At 39.7% G+C, this 15,259-nt stretch overlaps 1 protein-coding gene across 4 annotated transcripts in view; it reads right to left on the bottom strand.

The window, feature by feature from the left end:
* Positions 1-12,994, bottom strand: part of LOC120772138 (guanine nucleotide exchange factor DBS) — a 179,075-nt gene extending 166,081 nt beyond the window's left edge. For 2 of the 4 annotated variants that reach the window (XM_040100559.1, XM_040100560.1), the window contains exon 1: positions 11,742-12,993. In XM_040100559.1, the coding sequence (XP_039956493.1) occupies positions 11,742-12,063 (322 nt within the window). In that variant the 5' untranslated portion in view covers positions 12,064-12,993. Of the gene's footprint in view, positions 1-11,741 lie in introns of all 4 variants that reach the window. The other 2 variants (XM_040100558.1, XM_040100557.1) reach the window with 2 other exon arrangements.
* Positions 12,995-15,259: the final 2,265 nt, after the last annotated feature.

Below are 15,259 nucleotides of genomic sequence, written 5' to 3'. Positions count from 1 at the left end.
ACTGAGTAGAGACATCGGTATAAAATAGCTGTAGTGGAGAGTTACTTTTCTTTTTCATAATATATAAGATCATTCCCCGTAAGTAGAAATCAAGGTTCCATAAGATGATATCCATGATCAGAAGTTTGAACTGGACGTAGAACCCGCCGCGCAGACAGTAATTATTTAAACAGCGACCACAGCTCAAAGGAAATGTGAAAGCGGACGAACTGTTGTGGTCCGGAGTGGAATTTTTATAAACTGCACAAGATGGTTCAGCCACTTCATAGGCTTCTTGAATGGACGTTCGACCTTAGACTGCAGAACACCACTAATATAATGCCTATCACAGAATTCCTTTGAAGTAATGTGGAGAGTGAGGAAACAAAAAATCATTTACTTTTAAAGCATAATTAATTTGAAACAAAGGTAGGAAACATCGCAGGGTACTAACCTATGAGATCTCAACTTGAGAAACTTGGGAAAGTGGAACCAAGTGCGGAGAATGATAAAACCTTAGAACATTATGCTGACGAATGTCGACTTTTCAGGTTTGGGATGGGATATCTTCCGGGGCTGCCAAAGTTCCAACCTAAAGGAAACTGTGGAGATTAAGATTTTCATTCACTCCAGCGAAGTGTTAAGTGGCGCCTAATTGGGTCTCACTTGGGAGAACAATAAGACCAGTGATTTTATTCGGTCAAGAAATGTCAACTCAACCAAATTACTTCAGAGATATTTTCTTTTACTACAGAAACAACTAAAAATTCTTTGATTCATATAATTTGATCCAGATCAGGAGGACAGTTAAAAATCTCAATGGTATTCTGAGAAATCTGTTCCCTGAGTTCACCTAAGCTTGTCAGATATTTGTTGTTTATTTGGTCCGAATCAATGATAATAATTAAAGTTAAGTTCCATTTCATTTGGTATTTTCAATATAGAGAGGGCCAGGAGTTATTCTGCGTTGGATTTCGAGGACGACGTTGTTGTTGGTGTTAATGCTGATTCCAAAAAACATGAAATTATCAACGATTTCGAAGTTATGACTGTCAACAGTGACATGGGAGCCAAGTGGAGAGTGCGACGACTGTTTGTTTGAGAAGAGGCCCTTTCTGATCCTGATGGAACTTTTGGTATTCCCAATTTCAGCTTACGCAGCCATATTAGCTTTGCGGGGATACCAAATTCAGACATAGCGGCATAAAGGCAGCTCCTTTTCGCTTTGTCAAAAGCAGCTTTGAAATCCACGAAATGGGTGGTGTTTGTCGATCCTCTTTTTACGGACCTTTTCCAAGATTCGGCGCATGGTGAATATGTGGTCAGTTGATCATTTTCTAGGTCTAAAGCCTTACTAATAAGGTCCAATCAGTTTGTTGACGTGGGCTTTAATCTTTCCCACAATACGCTCGATAGAACCTTATATGCGATGTTGAGGAAGTTTATGCTATAGTCTTTGGCGCCTTTTTGTGGATTGAGCAGAATACACTAAATTCCAATCGTCGGGCATGCTTTCGTCCGACCATATTTTAGAAAGAAGTTGGTGCATGCTTCTTATCAGTTTTTCCCCACTGTATTTGTATAGTTCAGCCGGCCATTCTGTCTCCGTCGCTTTCTTGTTCTTCAGACGCGTAATTGCCATCCGAACTTTGGTCGGGAAGTGATTCCTCTGCTCCATCTACAACGATTGGGGAATCGGCTTCACCATCTCCTGGTGATATGCTTTCGCTTCCATTCAGCAGGCGGAAGAAGTTTTCCCTCCATAATTTCGGTATGCTCTGGGCATCATTCACTAGATCACCTCTCGTGGTTCTACAAGAGTACGCAACGGTCTCGAAGCCATCAGTTAGTTGCCGCATCTTTTCGTAGAATTTTTGAGCATTACTCCTGTCAGCCAGCCTCTCAAGATGCCCGAACATCATTTGGCAGAAATATTCCAAAAAAAAAAATCGAAGGAAAAGGGTACTTTTGGAGTTAATCATAGGAAAATATTTCTATACCTTTAACTATTTTTTGCAAATGTCTAATTAGTTCGAGGCTTCTCATCATTCAATATTAAAACCAAAACAAATTGCTTAAGTGTAGACGCTTTCCGGCATACCCATTTCAACAAAAATATATTTCTCCATACGGAAAACTAAAAATAAACTTTCAAACGAGTGCCATTTCCATCGTCAACAAACGAATTTTCTATTTTCAGGCACGAAAAGTTCAAAAGGAACACCTGCATTGCCTAAACTGCAGGCCAACTAAACTTTATGGAGCTATTAATATTTGCGCAACGCTTCTAATTAAGTGTGTACATAATTTGCCAAGCGTTGCGTCAATGATGACTTCACTTCCCAGAATACTTCGTCGAAACAAACAAAATTTATTTCGATAACTAAGGAGCTAACCAAAAATGGCTGGTGGGCTAAAAGAGTTGCTTTCGAAGAACTTTCACACCTGCGAAGCCGCAGTAAGCGAGTGGTAAACAGCGCGTAACTAAATGAAGATATTTGAAATGAAATCGGGAAACTGAAGAAATTCAGAACTTTCAGAAGAATTGGGCAAGAACCAACATGCGATTGCTGTTGCTAAAAATATGCTTCCAACTTGCGGCGACTCGCGGCTACTTGCAGTTGCGGAAATGCGCTTCGCGCACGCAATCTTTCGTGTAAACACAGTCTGGACGTCGTGGCGCGTCTGCTGGTATCTGCTGAGCAACCGAAATGCAGGCAGGCGGAAAATATTTGGCAGCAAATGCCAACTTTATGAACTGAAAGCAATGAGAAATATGCCGCTTCGCAGTGTGTTGCTGACTGAGGAAAGTGTAAAAGATGGTGGGACGAGAGGTGTTTAAGTAAATACTACGGCAGCGTAAGGGCGACAGAAGTAATGCAGTGGATTTATGCTCGCTTCATTTCGTGAGTGTCTTTTGGCCCATAAATGTCAGACAACATGAACTGGTTTTGCCATATTGCTGCTGATAATTTCGAAACTATTACATAAGTACTAGAAACAATTGTTTTAGAGCATCAACTAGTGCAGAAGACATATACGAGAAGGGAACAATACCCAAATTAATTGGGGTTAATGTGCAATGACATAAAGTCATTTCAGTGAGTGCTCAGTAGGTATTAGCCAAAGAAAGAGAGAAAAAGGAAAATACATGTACTTATTTATGTAGGGGAAATACTACAAAATACAGTTTCTTAAAATAATGCTAACGATTATAGAGGGTGATACAAGTAGAGCTACCTCATTCAATAGCCTGTTTTGATAGATCACCCGTATGTCGTCTCAAGCTGTCATGTTATTTTCAGAATTTTTTGCATTTCATCATGGAAAGACTTACGCCTGAACAACGTTTACAAATTGCTTAACTTATAACGAAAATTCACGTTCTGTAAAGAATTGATACCCAGCTTTCGTTATTGGATAATATTCGGCCGAATAGACCACTTCCAGCACACAGTGAAGAAAATGTAGCAGCTGCAGCTGAGAGTGTACAAGAAAACCGTGGAGGGTCATTTTTCGCAGTTCGAAGCAACTCGGATTGACTTATTTCACGTGGAGATCTTAAATTGCAAGCTTATGAAATGCAGCTTGTGCAAGAACTGAAGCCGCTCGACCTTCTCAAGTAACATCGCTCCGCTCTATGAAAAGTTCCAAGAAGATCCGACGTTTTCGACCCAAATTTTTTTCAGCTATGAGGTCTATTTCACGCTTAATGCGTACGTGAACCATCAAAACTGCCGCATTTGGGACGAAGAACATTCAAGTGCTGCCGTTTCATTCAGAAAAAATAACGGCTTGGTGTGGTTTATGGGCCGGTGTAATCATCATCGTCGCATCTTTTCGAAGCATTAACCTTGTCGGCTAGCTTGTCAAGCTCTTCGTACTCACGCATTTCGGCCTCTCTCTTTTTTTGTCTGCAAATGCAACTCGCTTACCTCTTCAACTCTTCGTATCTATCCCATCCCGCACGTGCTGTGGTCGATTGTAACGGCACTCCTCATCGTATCAGCTGTTCTTTTGTCTTTTCCGAAAACCAATGATCTCGATTGCAGTTGTACGCAAGTAGCTTGAAATGCCTTCCTGCAGTTCCGTTAAACCGAGTAGAAAATAGTTCGGCTGTCTGTTGTAATTGCAGCTTCTGGACGTCGAAAATTGCCTAGTGGGTGCGTATCTTCATTGCCATAAAATGGTGGTCCGAGTCAGTGCTAAGACCTCCGAACGTACGTACGTCTAAAACGCTAGAGGGATCGTATGTACTAAGGAGTTATGAAAAAATTCTCCTTCTCTAGCCACTGAACGCGGTCGAGGACTGCTTATTGGTTATTTGCAGCTAACCCTTATATCTAAAGGCCTTTTACTCTCTACAATCTATATTAAGCCCGACTGCCTGTAACTCGGAAATCTCAGATTTTCCCGAATTCGTTCTAGGCTCTAAATAATAGCCTCTCGCTGGTAGATCCACCACGATATTTACTTGAAGTGCCCGCAGCTACCCTTAAGCCCGTCAGAATCTGTATGTCAGAATGGACAGCTGGTTGTATTAAGATAAGATCTGCCTTAAGTGGTATATGAAAAGCCTTATTTAAGTTGTTTTTCTTTCAATCAGAAATATAAGGTGTTTCAGATATGTGTTAAGTGAAATACCACGAAGTCTTTCTTGCAGCACAAACAAATAGAGTTTTTATTGTCTATGACCGTCGTTGCCGAGTTAAGGACATCTTAGTTGTGTTATTTGAAGAGATTTTATAATGCAAAATGTAACTAGTTGAACGATGGTAAGAGAGTGTTGCCTCTGAATGACCATGACTAATGCGTCGCTTGTTTAACAAATTTTTATTTGAAAAGTTAGTTGAACAGCTTCATTTACCAACCAGTCCACTTTGCCGTGGAAACTCAAGGTCGTTTTGCAAATTACGTACAAACAAAAGCGCTGCAAGTGCTGCACTTCAAAGACAGTAAAATGTGAAAATTGTTGAACGAAGTGGAAAGGAAAGAAAAATTATATGAGAGAGATTGTAAAAAGAAAAGAAAAGCCCGCTGGGCAGCAAACCGAAACGGAAACATTTGGAAAATTGTTGCAAAAAGTCAGTGCAACATGCCACAACCGCAGCATGGAGAGCGCACAACAAGTGTGGGCGGGGGAGAGAAAAACAACAGCTATGTGTATATGATACTTTACTATGAAGACACGTCAATTAAGAACAGCGGGGTGTGACGGCAAAAGAAAAATGCAAGACTAAGCCGAATGAAGCACGAAAGTGGAGGGCGAGCAGAAAAAGTGTTGGAAAACTGCATGTGGACAGACACAAATAAAAATATTGGAGACATCAACCATCCAACCAACTGCTTGTAAATATATTTTTGTTTGTATGTGTGTATTACACTCAAAGCGCCCATTGAAGTGCAACTGCGACGCTTCGACACACACACGCACACAGCGGCACAAAAAGGCATACAATTTAATTGCACATTTCCAAAAGCATATAACGGTTGTGAAGACTATAAAAAGTATGCTCTGTTGCACACACACACAAACACACATGTATGTACAGCAAAAAAGTAGCTTTCGAGAAATTATGTTCGCCTTCTTGTTTGTCAGATGATTTGCATTTGGTACCGAAAAGCATGCGGCAAGTGCAGTCATAAAACCAAAACAGCACAAAAACAATAAAAAATGCGCATTTGGAAAACTTAGAATGCAGTTAAAAGCACTAAAGCGTACAATGAATGAAAATGAGCAAATGCGAGCGTCTGATTTCTGAATTGCATTTGCGAGCAGCTTACGCACTCATACGCCCCGGCGGCCCAAATAATGCTATATGCTATGTTTGGATGTGTGTGTATGCGTTGGAAGAGAGTTGCTTGACATGTCGGACTTTTGGAAGAATTTTCCTACATAGAAATACAATTTTTGAAGATTTGTATGGAAAAAATGCAGGACCTTAGAGTCAAATAGATTCGCTTTCATCTTCTTTTAATCTGATCGATCGAGGAAGACTTTGATTTGATTTTGCCTTGCAATCTCGGTTGTGGTTGTTTGATTTCCTCAAATACTTAATCGATATGTTGAGTCAACCGTGAGTTTAAGTCCATACTTGGAGAGGCCCAGTTCGAAAATTGTTTTTGTTTATTTTTCATATAACTGAATATTCCGATATAAATCTTCAAAGATAAGCAACTCAAACAATCAAAAAGTCCACTCAATAATGTTTAATGAATTTTAAAGTTAAGTTGTTTGAAATAGCAGACAATTTGAAGATATCAACTGAATGTGTTCATCATATTATTCACGAATATTTGGATATGAGAATGCTCTGTGCAAAGTGGGTCCATTGCGAGCTCACTTTTGACAAAAACAACGACGAGTTGATGATTCGGAGAAGTGTTTGGAGATGTTATGTTGTAATGAACCCGAGTTTTTTCATCAGTATGTGACAACGGATGAAACATGGCTTCATAATTACACTCCGAAGTCCAATCGAAAGTCAAGAGATTGGACTGCAGACGTGGAACCCGCAATAAACGGCTGAAAAGCTCATAGGGTTCGTATTTTGGGATGCGCATGGAATACTTTTATTAACTATCTTGAAATACATAGAGTTACTGGAGCTTTGAAGTACGGTGACGCTGAAAACCGACTGCATTTGAAGAAAAATAAAGTAGAAAGTCAGTGAAAACGATGGCAAAAATCCATGAATTGGACTTCGATTACTACCGTATCCACCGTATTCTCCAGATCAGGCCTCAGTGACTATCTCTAAAGAATGCTCGCTAGAATGAAACTTTCGTCGAGTGAGTAGATGATCGCCGAAACTAAGGCTTATTTTGAAATGAATAGCAAATCGTAGAACAAAAATGGTATCGAAAAGTTGGAGGGTCACTATAATCAGTGTATCACCCTTGGAGGCAATGATAATGAATAAAAAAATAAATTTAGCCAAAAGTATTAGTTTTACTATGGTAGCTCGGATACTTTTCACTTGACCTGTTATGTTGATATCTCATTATCGCCATAGTCATGTGCGAGCTTTTCATTCTATCAGTGGAGTAAACATTAAAGTCGTTCGATAAATTTAGGAACCCTCAAGTTTTTAGTAGCATCGTGTTGACTAGTGGATATTATGTGGAGCTGCCTCTATGGATAAAACTATTAAGAGAATTGTGTCTCGAGAAAAGATTCGTATTAGAAAAGCTATGGTTTGAGTTGGTTGAAAATTTGAATTCAACCTAAGCACCACAAAATGAGCATAGAAATGTTAGTAATGTACCATATACATAATGGTAAAGGTCCCCCTAAGAAGTCGCCCAACTCAAAATCTGAAGATGTTTAACTTTGAGAGGTTTTGTTCTCAAATTTTTATGATTAGACAGCGAGATTGATATAAGTATTTCAGCGAATCAATAGATGGATGAAAATACCTCAGTTTTGGAGGGAGTAAAGAAAGAGAAAGACTTCCACTCACTTGGAAAAATGAAGTGAAGAAGGAGTCGGCTGCACTTGGTATCTTCAATAGGCGCCAAATAGATAACAGAAAAAACGGCTGTCGCGCCGTTATTAGCATTTAAAAACTCTTCTGACTTAACAAGTTCGCCTCGTGGTATATCTCTGATTGAATGTGTGCAACCACCCGCGTTGCGAGCAAATAAAACCATGTCAAGCAATAAAACGGAAAAAGTAGCGCATCTTTTTTATGACTTTTGTGTCTCTGCTGCTCACAGAAACTACAAATGGCTACATGCAAATCTCTTCTTCTTTCTTAGCCGTGCATAAATATTATATTTCACCCTCAGCAGAAGTCAAACACCTTTGAGTGCGTTCAAGCAAACCACTGCTAAATGTGCTTAATTACAGCCACTAAAGGCCAATAACTCGCTGCCAATGGCACACCTCATCTTCGAGTCGCTGCGCCAACGGCACATTGATAATTATTCTGCTTAAGCATTTTGGCGCTCCTTCAGGGAGTTGCTTTCATACTTTTCTCTACACAAATTCCTTCGTTTTGTGTGACTTCAAATTCTTAACGCTCCATGACAACTATAGGGAGAATAAAATCAATACGAAAGGCCACCCACTCACTTGTAATGGAGGCATTTACGCCCTTAACGGCAGTCATTGTCGCTCGCTGTGTGCTTGGCGTCTTATTGGCGGTCTCGAATGACATATAAAAAGAAAGCGGAGGAAATATGTGATATTGCATACACAAAAAAAGCAAAACAAAAAGAAAAAAATGGAAAACGCTGACAGTGCGACTTTAGCGTTTAAGGCAGACAATCGTCTTCGAGCTGTTTCCGGTATCCTTTAAGCTTATTATGCGTCCTTAACTGTGGTTATGCGGCTACGACATGGGGACTCTGCCGGAAAATGCTTACACGAAATGGTATGTTTAGGAATTGCAAGTACTAATAATAAACAATTCAAGCTTTCTTTTATATTTTGAGTGGAACTACCCATTTCCTACCACTTTTAATATATTTCGCCATGGTAGAATAATGTCGGGCATAAACCCAGGCTGTTTTGCGGCCATTTACAGTAGGCTTTCTAAGTTATTCAAAATTGGCTTAAATATAGGCAACGGTAGTGAAGTTTGGACTCACCTATGATTGTTATTGTAATCAAAGGTCAGCAGTATAAAGAATAGTCGTATTACGTGAATATTTGAAGACTGTAAACATTAAGGTTATTGAAAAGTCGATGGGTGCCAGGTTTGCAGAATACAGTGGATGCGAAAGCATTTCGAAGCCACATTTTTTGAATTTTATCCATCGTGTTCACTAACTTGTGGCACGGTGTGTTGGCTTGGTAAAACATCACTTACTTTATCTTCAACTGTGGGGTCCACTCCGATGACTGTCGATTGGACTTTGAAGTGAAATGATGTAGCCACCAATTATCATATATGGACCCAAAATCTCCAAAGATTGCTTTGAATCATCAACTCATCGTTGCTTTTGGTCAAAAGTGAGCTGGCGCCGGACCCACTTTTCACAGAGCTTACTCTCACCCAAATATTCATAACTGATATGATGAACACTTTCAGTTGATATCTTCAGAGTCTCTGCTATCTCGAACAACTTCACTGTGTAATTATTAAAAATTATTTTCTGGACTTTTTTGATGTTTTCTGAAGTAACAACCACTTTTAGGCGTCCACTGCGTTCACCGGCTTTGGTGCTTATTTCACCTCATCTAAACTTAGTGCAACAATCTTTGATGGTTGGTACTCTTGGGGCAGTATCCGGAAACTCGTCATCAAGCCAAGTTTCTACTTTAACTGTATTTTTCCTCTTCAAAAAGCAATATTTCGGGCGAACTTGTTGCTATAATCTTCACTTTCAATACGATCTTAGGATCTTTTATTAATAGATTGAGACATTATTATCAGGCATTGTTACTGCCAATATCTATTTATCAATTTTTGCAAAAAATTTTTTTGTTCCTACAGGGAACACTCTTACAAGTAATTTTTGCGAGTGTAAGTGCAAAAGGGTTAAGATGCTTTAGTGCAGTGACAAGACGTGTTCCTTTGCGAATGTCCCTTAGACACTTATACAAAACACTTACATATATACAAATATATAAGTATGTACATAAGTAAATGCATAATAATTTAGCACGGAAGCTACTGACTAATGAAAACAGTGGCCCTCCTGAAGAAGCCATTGACTTTTAATGATTTACTGTGGCATTGCTGTCGTGTAGTGTTTTTAAGGTTTTTCAACATTTAAGGAAAGTTAAAGACTTAATAAAAATTATTTAAGATACAATAAAATTTTGGATATTGAAGATATAGAGCTAAGCTTCCGATCGCTTGATAAATGTAAGTTCTCGAAACTTTTTTGTGCAAGAAATAAATAAAGCAAGAAAAAAGCTATCTTCGACCGAAGCTCTTATAGGGTGTAAAACTTATTTTGTCTTGATATTGACCGGACCGTTTGAATGGAGGCTACATGTATGTTTAAGTCATCTGATCTGAACAATATGTCCGGAGATTGTAGAGATCCCTTGGAACCCAAATTTCGTGAAGATACCTTGTCAAATACAAAAGTATTTCTTACAAGAGCTTGAATTTGATCAGTCAGTTTGTATATCAGCCATAAGCTAAAGTGATCCGATACCCAAGGTTCCGATAAATGAGTGGCATTCTGGGAAGAAAAGTATATTTGCAAAATTTCAGATAGATGTGTAAAAAACGGGACTAATTCGAGTATATACAGACTGTGCATCGAGTATATACAGACAGTGCGTCTTAATGACTTAATCTCATCATGTTCATCACTTACGTTTATACTTTATATATCGTACTTTATAGAATGTCCGACGTTACTTTCTAGGTATTACAAACTTCGTTGCAAACATAATGCTTTCTTCAATGTATAAAAATTTTAAAGTGAACCAGTCTTATTTTATAGATCTTCAGACGACCAGCGGGTGATCCTGTTTTATCGCTGAAGCTTTCAGTGATCGTCTGATAGAATATATTCGAGTTCGTATTCATTTTAGATCGTATTTTAGTGCATCACTGTTCTTGGCTAAGAATTTGATATCTTTTCGATTCTCACAAATAGTATGAGACCATCATCATACTGAACTCTACCAGTGAATTCTTTTAAAGTTCGAACTTCTTGGAATCAAGTTTGTATTGCTGAATACGCTCTAAATTCCATTATGTTACCAGGTTTTTAAAAATTAAGCATTCTCAACAATCCAAAAAAAATTCTCCTAAGTTTGTTTGACAGACCAGGCAGAGACAGGCCATTAAATTACACTTGATAATGAGAGATATTCAGTTCGTTTTTCTTGGTATTCTGATATCAAAGTTACCGTTGTAATATGAAGCCCTTACCTGACCTCTGTGGAATTCCGAAAATATAGCAGGCGCAGCTAAGAATGTTCACGAAGACAGTGGAGAGCCGATTCGCCGCCGTTCCCACCAACTCGGACTGAAGTATGGAACGACTTAGCCCATTTTACGACGAGATCTTTAATTTAAAGCGTATAAAATACAGCTTGTGCAAGAACTGAAGCCGTTCCAGCTTTGCCAGCGACATCGCTTTGCTCTAAGGGCTCTTGAAAAGTTCCAAGAAGATCCGACTTTTTCGAGCCAAATTTTGTTCAGCGATGAGGACCCTTTCTGGCTCAATGGATATATAATAAGCAAAATTGCCGCATTTGGGACAAAGAGCAATCTGAGAAGTTTCAAAAGCTGTCATTTCATTCAGAAAAAATAACGGTTTGGTATGGTTTGTGGGCCTTCTTCAAAAATGATGCCGGTGAGAACCTAACCGTTAATGGCGACCGTTTTCGCGCCTTGATATCCACACATCACATCAGTCAAGAAAAAAGTAAATGCCAATGAACAATTCTTTCGAATGATAATAAACATCGAATAATAATAAACATTCCCCTTTAAATTTGAATTTTTTGTGTTTTTTCCTTAAAAAAGCAGGGAGCCTTGAAATGGATTACTTTTTATAAGGTCACTTGGGAGCCACATATACCATAAGTTGTCTAACAACACAGATTTGTTTACCTTAAACACTTAAAACATTCTACATATATACCTAAATACACCGTTATTATTCTTTCCCCTCAAACCATGTAGTAAATACAAATATATGTGCAATCTAAAAGTCAATAAATAACTTAGCCACCGAAAGTTTCCTAACTACCAAATGCAATTAGCGCCACCCTAGCCTACTAATCGAAATACCGCACACTAACTCATGGATACATACAAACGGATATAAGCGCATAAGCTCACCTGATAAATCGGATATATCCAAACAACTCGAACGGCTTTTGGTGCGTTGCAAGAGTGGATGTTGTAATGGCTGTGGATGATTTAATGGCGACTGATTGACAGCGCTGCCATTTGCGGTGATGCCACCGAAAATATTATTACAAAGGCTATCAGCGCCCGCATTCAAAGGCAAGCCGCCACCAACGCCGACGCCACCGCCATTGCTGGAGCCCGAGCCGCTGCTGCACCAGTCCGCCTCCATGGCTTTGGATGCGCTGCGCTTGAAGTGTTCCAGGAAATTATCAATTTGCTTTTCAATCGAGTTCGATGGTGAATTTTCCATAATTGCGCTTATGCATAATTGGAACGAGCGTCGAAAAGAATACTTGGCTTGTTTTGTTTGACTTCTCTTTTTGATTTTCTTTTGATTATTTTTATGTACTTATGTGCAGCTTGGTGGCATTTGAAGGCGGTTAGAGGCGAATATCGCGTAACTATGTCACAAATGCTGCTTCTTCTACAGTTGAAGGTCAATTAACTTCCACTGCGTGAACTTTTCGCATGCGAACGACGCATAATAGACGTCCACTTGCGGGTACCACTCGTACCGAGGGGGTGGGTTAAGGCGCTGGCGAGCGCACCAGATTTAACTTGGTCTACGCTGTGGCAAGTAGTTGCTGTTGTTGCTTTTGCTACTTGGCCAGTTTCGGAAAGACCTTGAGGTGAGTATTTATAATGAAATTTGATTTTTTCTATTTTATTTCACAATTTCCATACACTCTCGTTATATTTTATGAACTTCTGAAACACACTCACTTGGCAATCACTTTTTATGAACTTCTGAAACGCACTCACTTGGCACTCACTTTTATAAGAATTATTTTTTCATTTAACTTATCTTTTCCTATTACACCTTTTAGATAAATACTGCGCACATATTTTTACACGCCTTTGCACTCCGGTAATTGCTTTCAAATCAATTACTTAACGGTTATACTTCTTCACATTTTCAGAAACATTTCACTAAAACTTTTCACAAATTTTGTTATAAATTTTCATCGACGTATTTTCCGCAATTGCGACCTATTGACTCGTATGAACTTAACCCTCGTTCCACACACGTCCATTTACATATACCGAATACACACTCACGACACACCGCACATCAGTTAGGCCTTGTCGCGTCGGCTTGTATATCCTTCATATATCCACTTTTAGGCGCGAGCACTCGTTTCACCATTTTCTCTGCGCGAATTTCGGCTTGCTAATCCATATTTTCCCAAGGCCCAACCGTTTGTGAGCGTAGCTAGCGTAGAACTGAAGTCACGGCGCGGCGAATCCGTAACGCTGAGTGGCGAGCGTTGTAGCATGCAACGGCGCACTGCACACGCCGTCGACTTTTCGCACACCCCATAAGCCCTGCCTATTGGTTTTCCATATAATCTCAAGATTTTATTGTAGCGTTGGAAATGTATTCCGCGCCGCCGCTGCTGCTGTTGCTGCATGGCTGGGTAAATACGGAACCGGCGTTGAGATGCCAACGCTACACGTGACTCTAACGTTGCTGTGGGCAGCGGGGCGAGTGCAGCAGCTGCGTCGAACGGTGTCGACAGTTCAGTAAGAGCGCATCGCATTTCTTCGTTGATTTGCGGTTTGTTGTCTGTGTTGCTACGGCTTTCTTAGTTTCTTTTGTTTTTAATTTCCTTTCTGAAGACGCTTCGCATGTGTAGTTGTTATTGTTGTTGCTGTCATTGTTGTGGGTGGCTGAAACGTAGTCATGCGCAGTGCTTGTGTTCGGCGGGCGAAAATTATCAGCTGTGCGGCGAGTTTCATATGAATTTGTAATAGATTGTTGATACAGAGGGAATTTTCCAATGTTGTCGTTACCAGTCGGCCACACTTTTCTTTAGCTCGGCTTTTTAATTTTTTTACTGAACGTACTCCAAAGCGAGACTGTAGGGACACAGCCTAAGCTGCCGATGTTTTCCTTCTGGTTAAAGGAAATAAAATGGTTTTATTAACCTGGAGATATAAGGATCGAGACGAGAGATCTCATCTAGAGGCTCACGTCTTCAGCTTGTAGATATGGTGAAATTTCAAGAGCTCATCCTTGAAAGAAAGCTTTGATGGACGATAAACATTGAGGAGAGGTTAAAGGAAGACATCCGCTGTCTTATATTGCTCTAGAGGAGCTATAGGAAAAAGCTGGAAGCTGGTAAGAAGCTATCTCCGTCCGCCTTTTTATGATGCTGCCGGAAGATTTGGGGAGCTAAGGACAGTGTTTTTCAGGTAGAAGTGGCTGCTATTAAGGTGGCGGTAGATATACTGCTCCGAAGTGCAGTCTCTTTCAGGAAGATGAGCATTCACTCCGACAGCAAGGTGGCAATACTGGCGCTGAGCTTGCTAACTGTGCGCTCAAAGCTAGTAAAATAGTGTATGTCTTCTATAGAAATAACGTCAAGCTACATCAACATCATCAGACCAGTTTGGGTGCCTATTCATTGCAGAATAGAGAAGAGGCACTCTTGCCTTGCTTACATCGATATGGGACTGGATTGAAACTTCTTTGGCATCTTGTGTTCCAAAATTGACCCGCGTTCACTCAGTATGCGCTGGTTGACGACCCCTTCTTTTGTGAATACAAGATATTATTGGCCTAGAATGAAACGCAGGAGATCTTCTGAATTACTTGCCTTCAGAAAAGTTGATCTTGCCGCAATAATAAGGGTTTTTTTTAGGTGTTCATGCGGTAAGGTTAAAAGTCTTGACGGGCGCAATTTGCCAAGGTTGTATGGAGGAAGTTCAGGTGGAAACATCTAGTCACTTTCTTCTTCATTGTCCAACATTTGTAAGGCTGAGAATGAAACATCAGGCAGTTTTACCTTCGGCGAACCAAGGGACATAGCAGGAACAGACATTAGCCGCCATAAAAAATTTGTGATAAACTCAAAACGCTTTGTTCATTCGTAAGGGTCTTATGATCTATTGATAATATTCTAAGCAGTCCAAGTGGGATCCCTGTCAGGATCGACCTCTTAACCTAACTTAATTCTAAACTAAGCGTATTTTTAAAGTAATTGTATCCTCGAAAAGCAGAAAAGGATTGAAGTAATTATTTCTAAAATACATATCACAAACCAAAAAGATGAAATCTGAACGAAGAACATTTTTTGTGTTTCCTGGACCTCGTTCATGTCTGGTAGAACTTGTTTTGAATTGGATGACACCTCATCTCTTGGAAACGCAAGACATTTTACAATTTGAGGGCGATTGCTTTAAGAACAGTTTCATGTTATTTGAAATTTGGTCGAATCTAGATATCGTGGGATCTTTAAGCCTCTGTTGTTGGTGATGTAGCGGCAGAAAATATGCTTGAAATATCTTAATTTGGAGGAATGCTCTCAAGTTAATAGTCCTTAGCTGGATAAAAACACATGTTCTTTTCACTTACGTAGACCCGACTGTGTGACACTACGACCAATTGAAGAAATATCTACAAACTTTAAACCCTAGTCTACCGTTCCTGACTGATCACGCAT

This window comes from Bactrocera tryoni, chromosome 3 (assembly GCF_016617805.1).
Source record: "Bactrocera tryoni isolate S06 chromosome 3, CSIRO_BtryS06_freeze2, whole genome shotgun sequence".
NCBI lineage: Eukaryota > Metazoa > Arthropoda > Insecta > Diptera > Tephritidae > Bactrocera > Bactrocera tryoni.
This window is presented reverse-complemented; position numbering and strand designations above follow the sequence as displayed.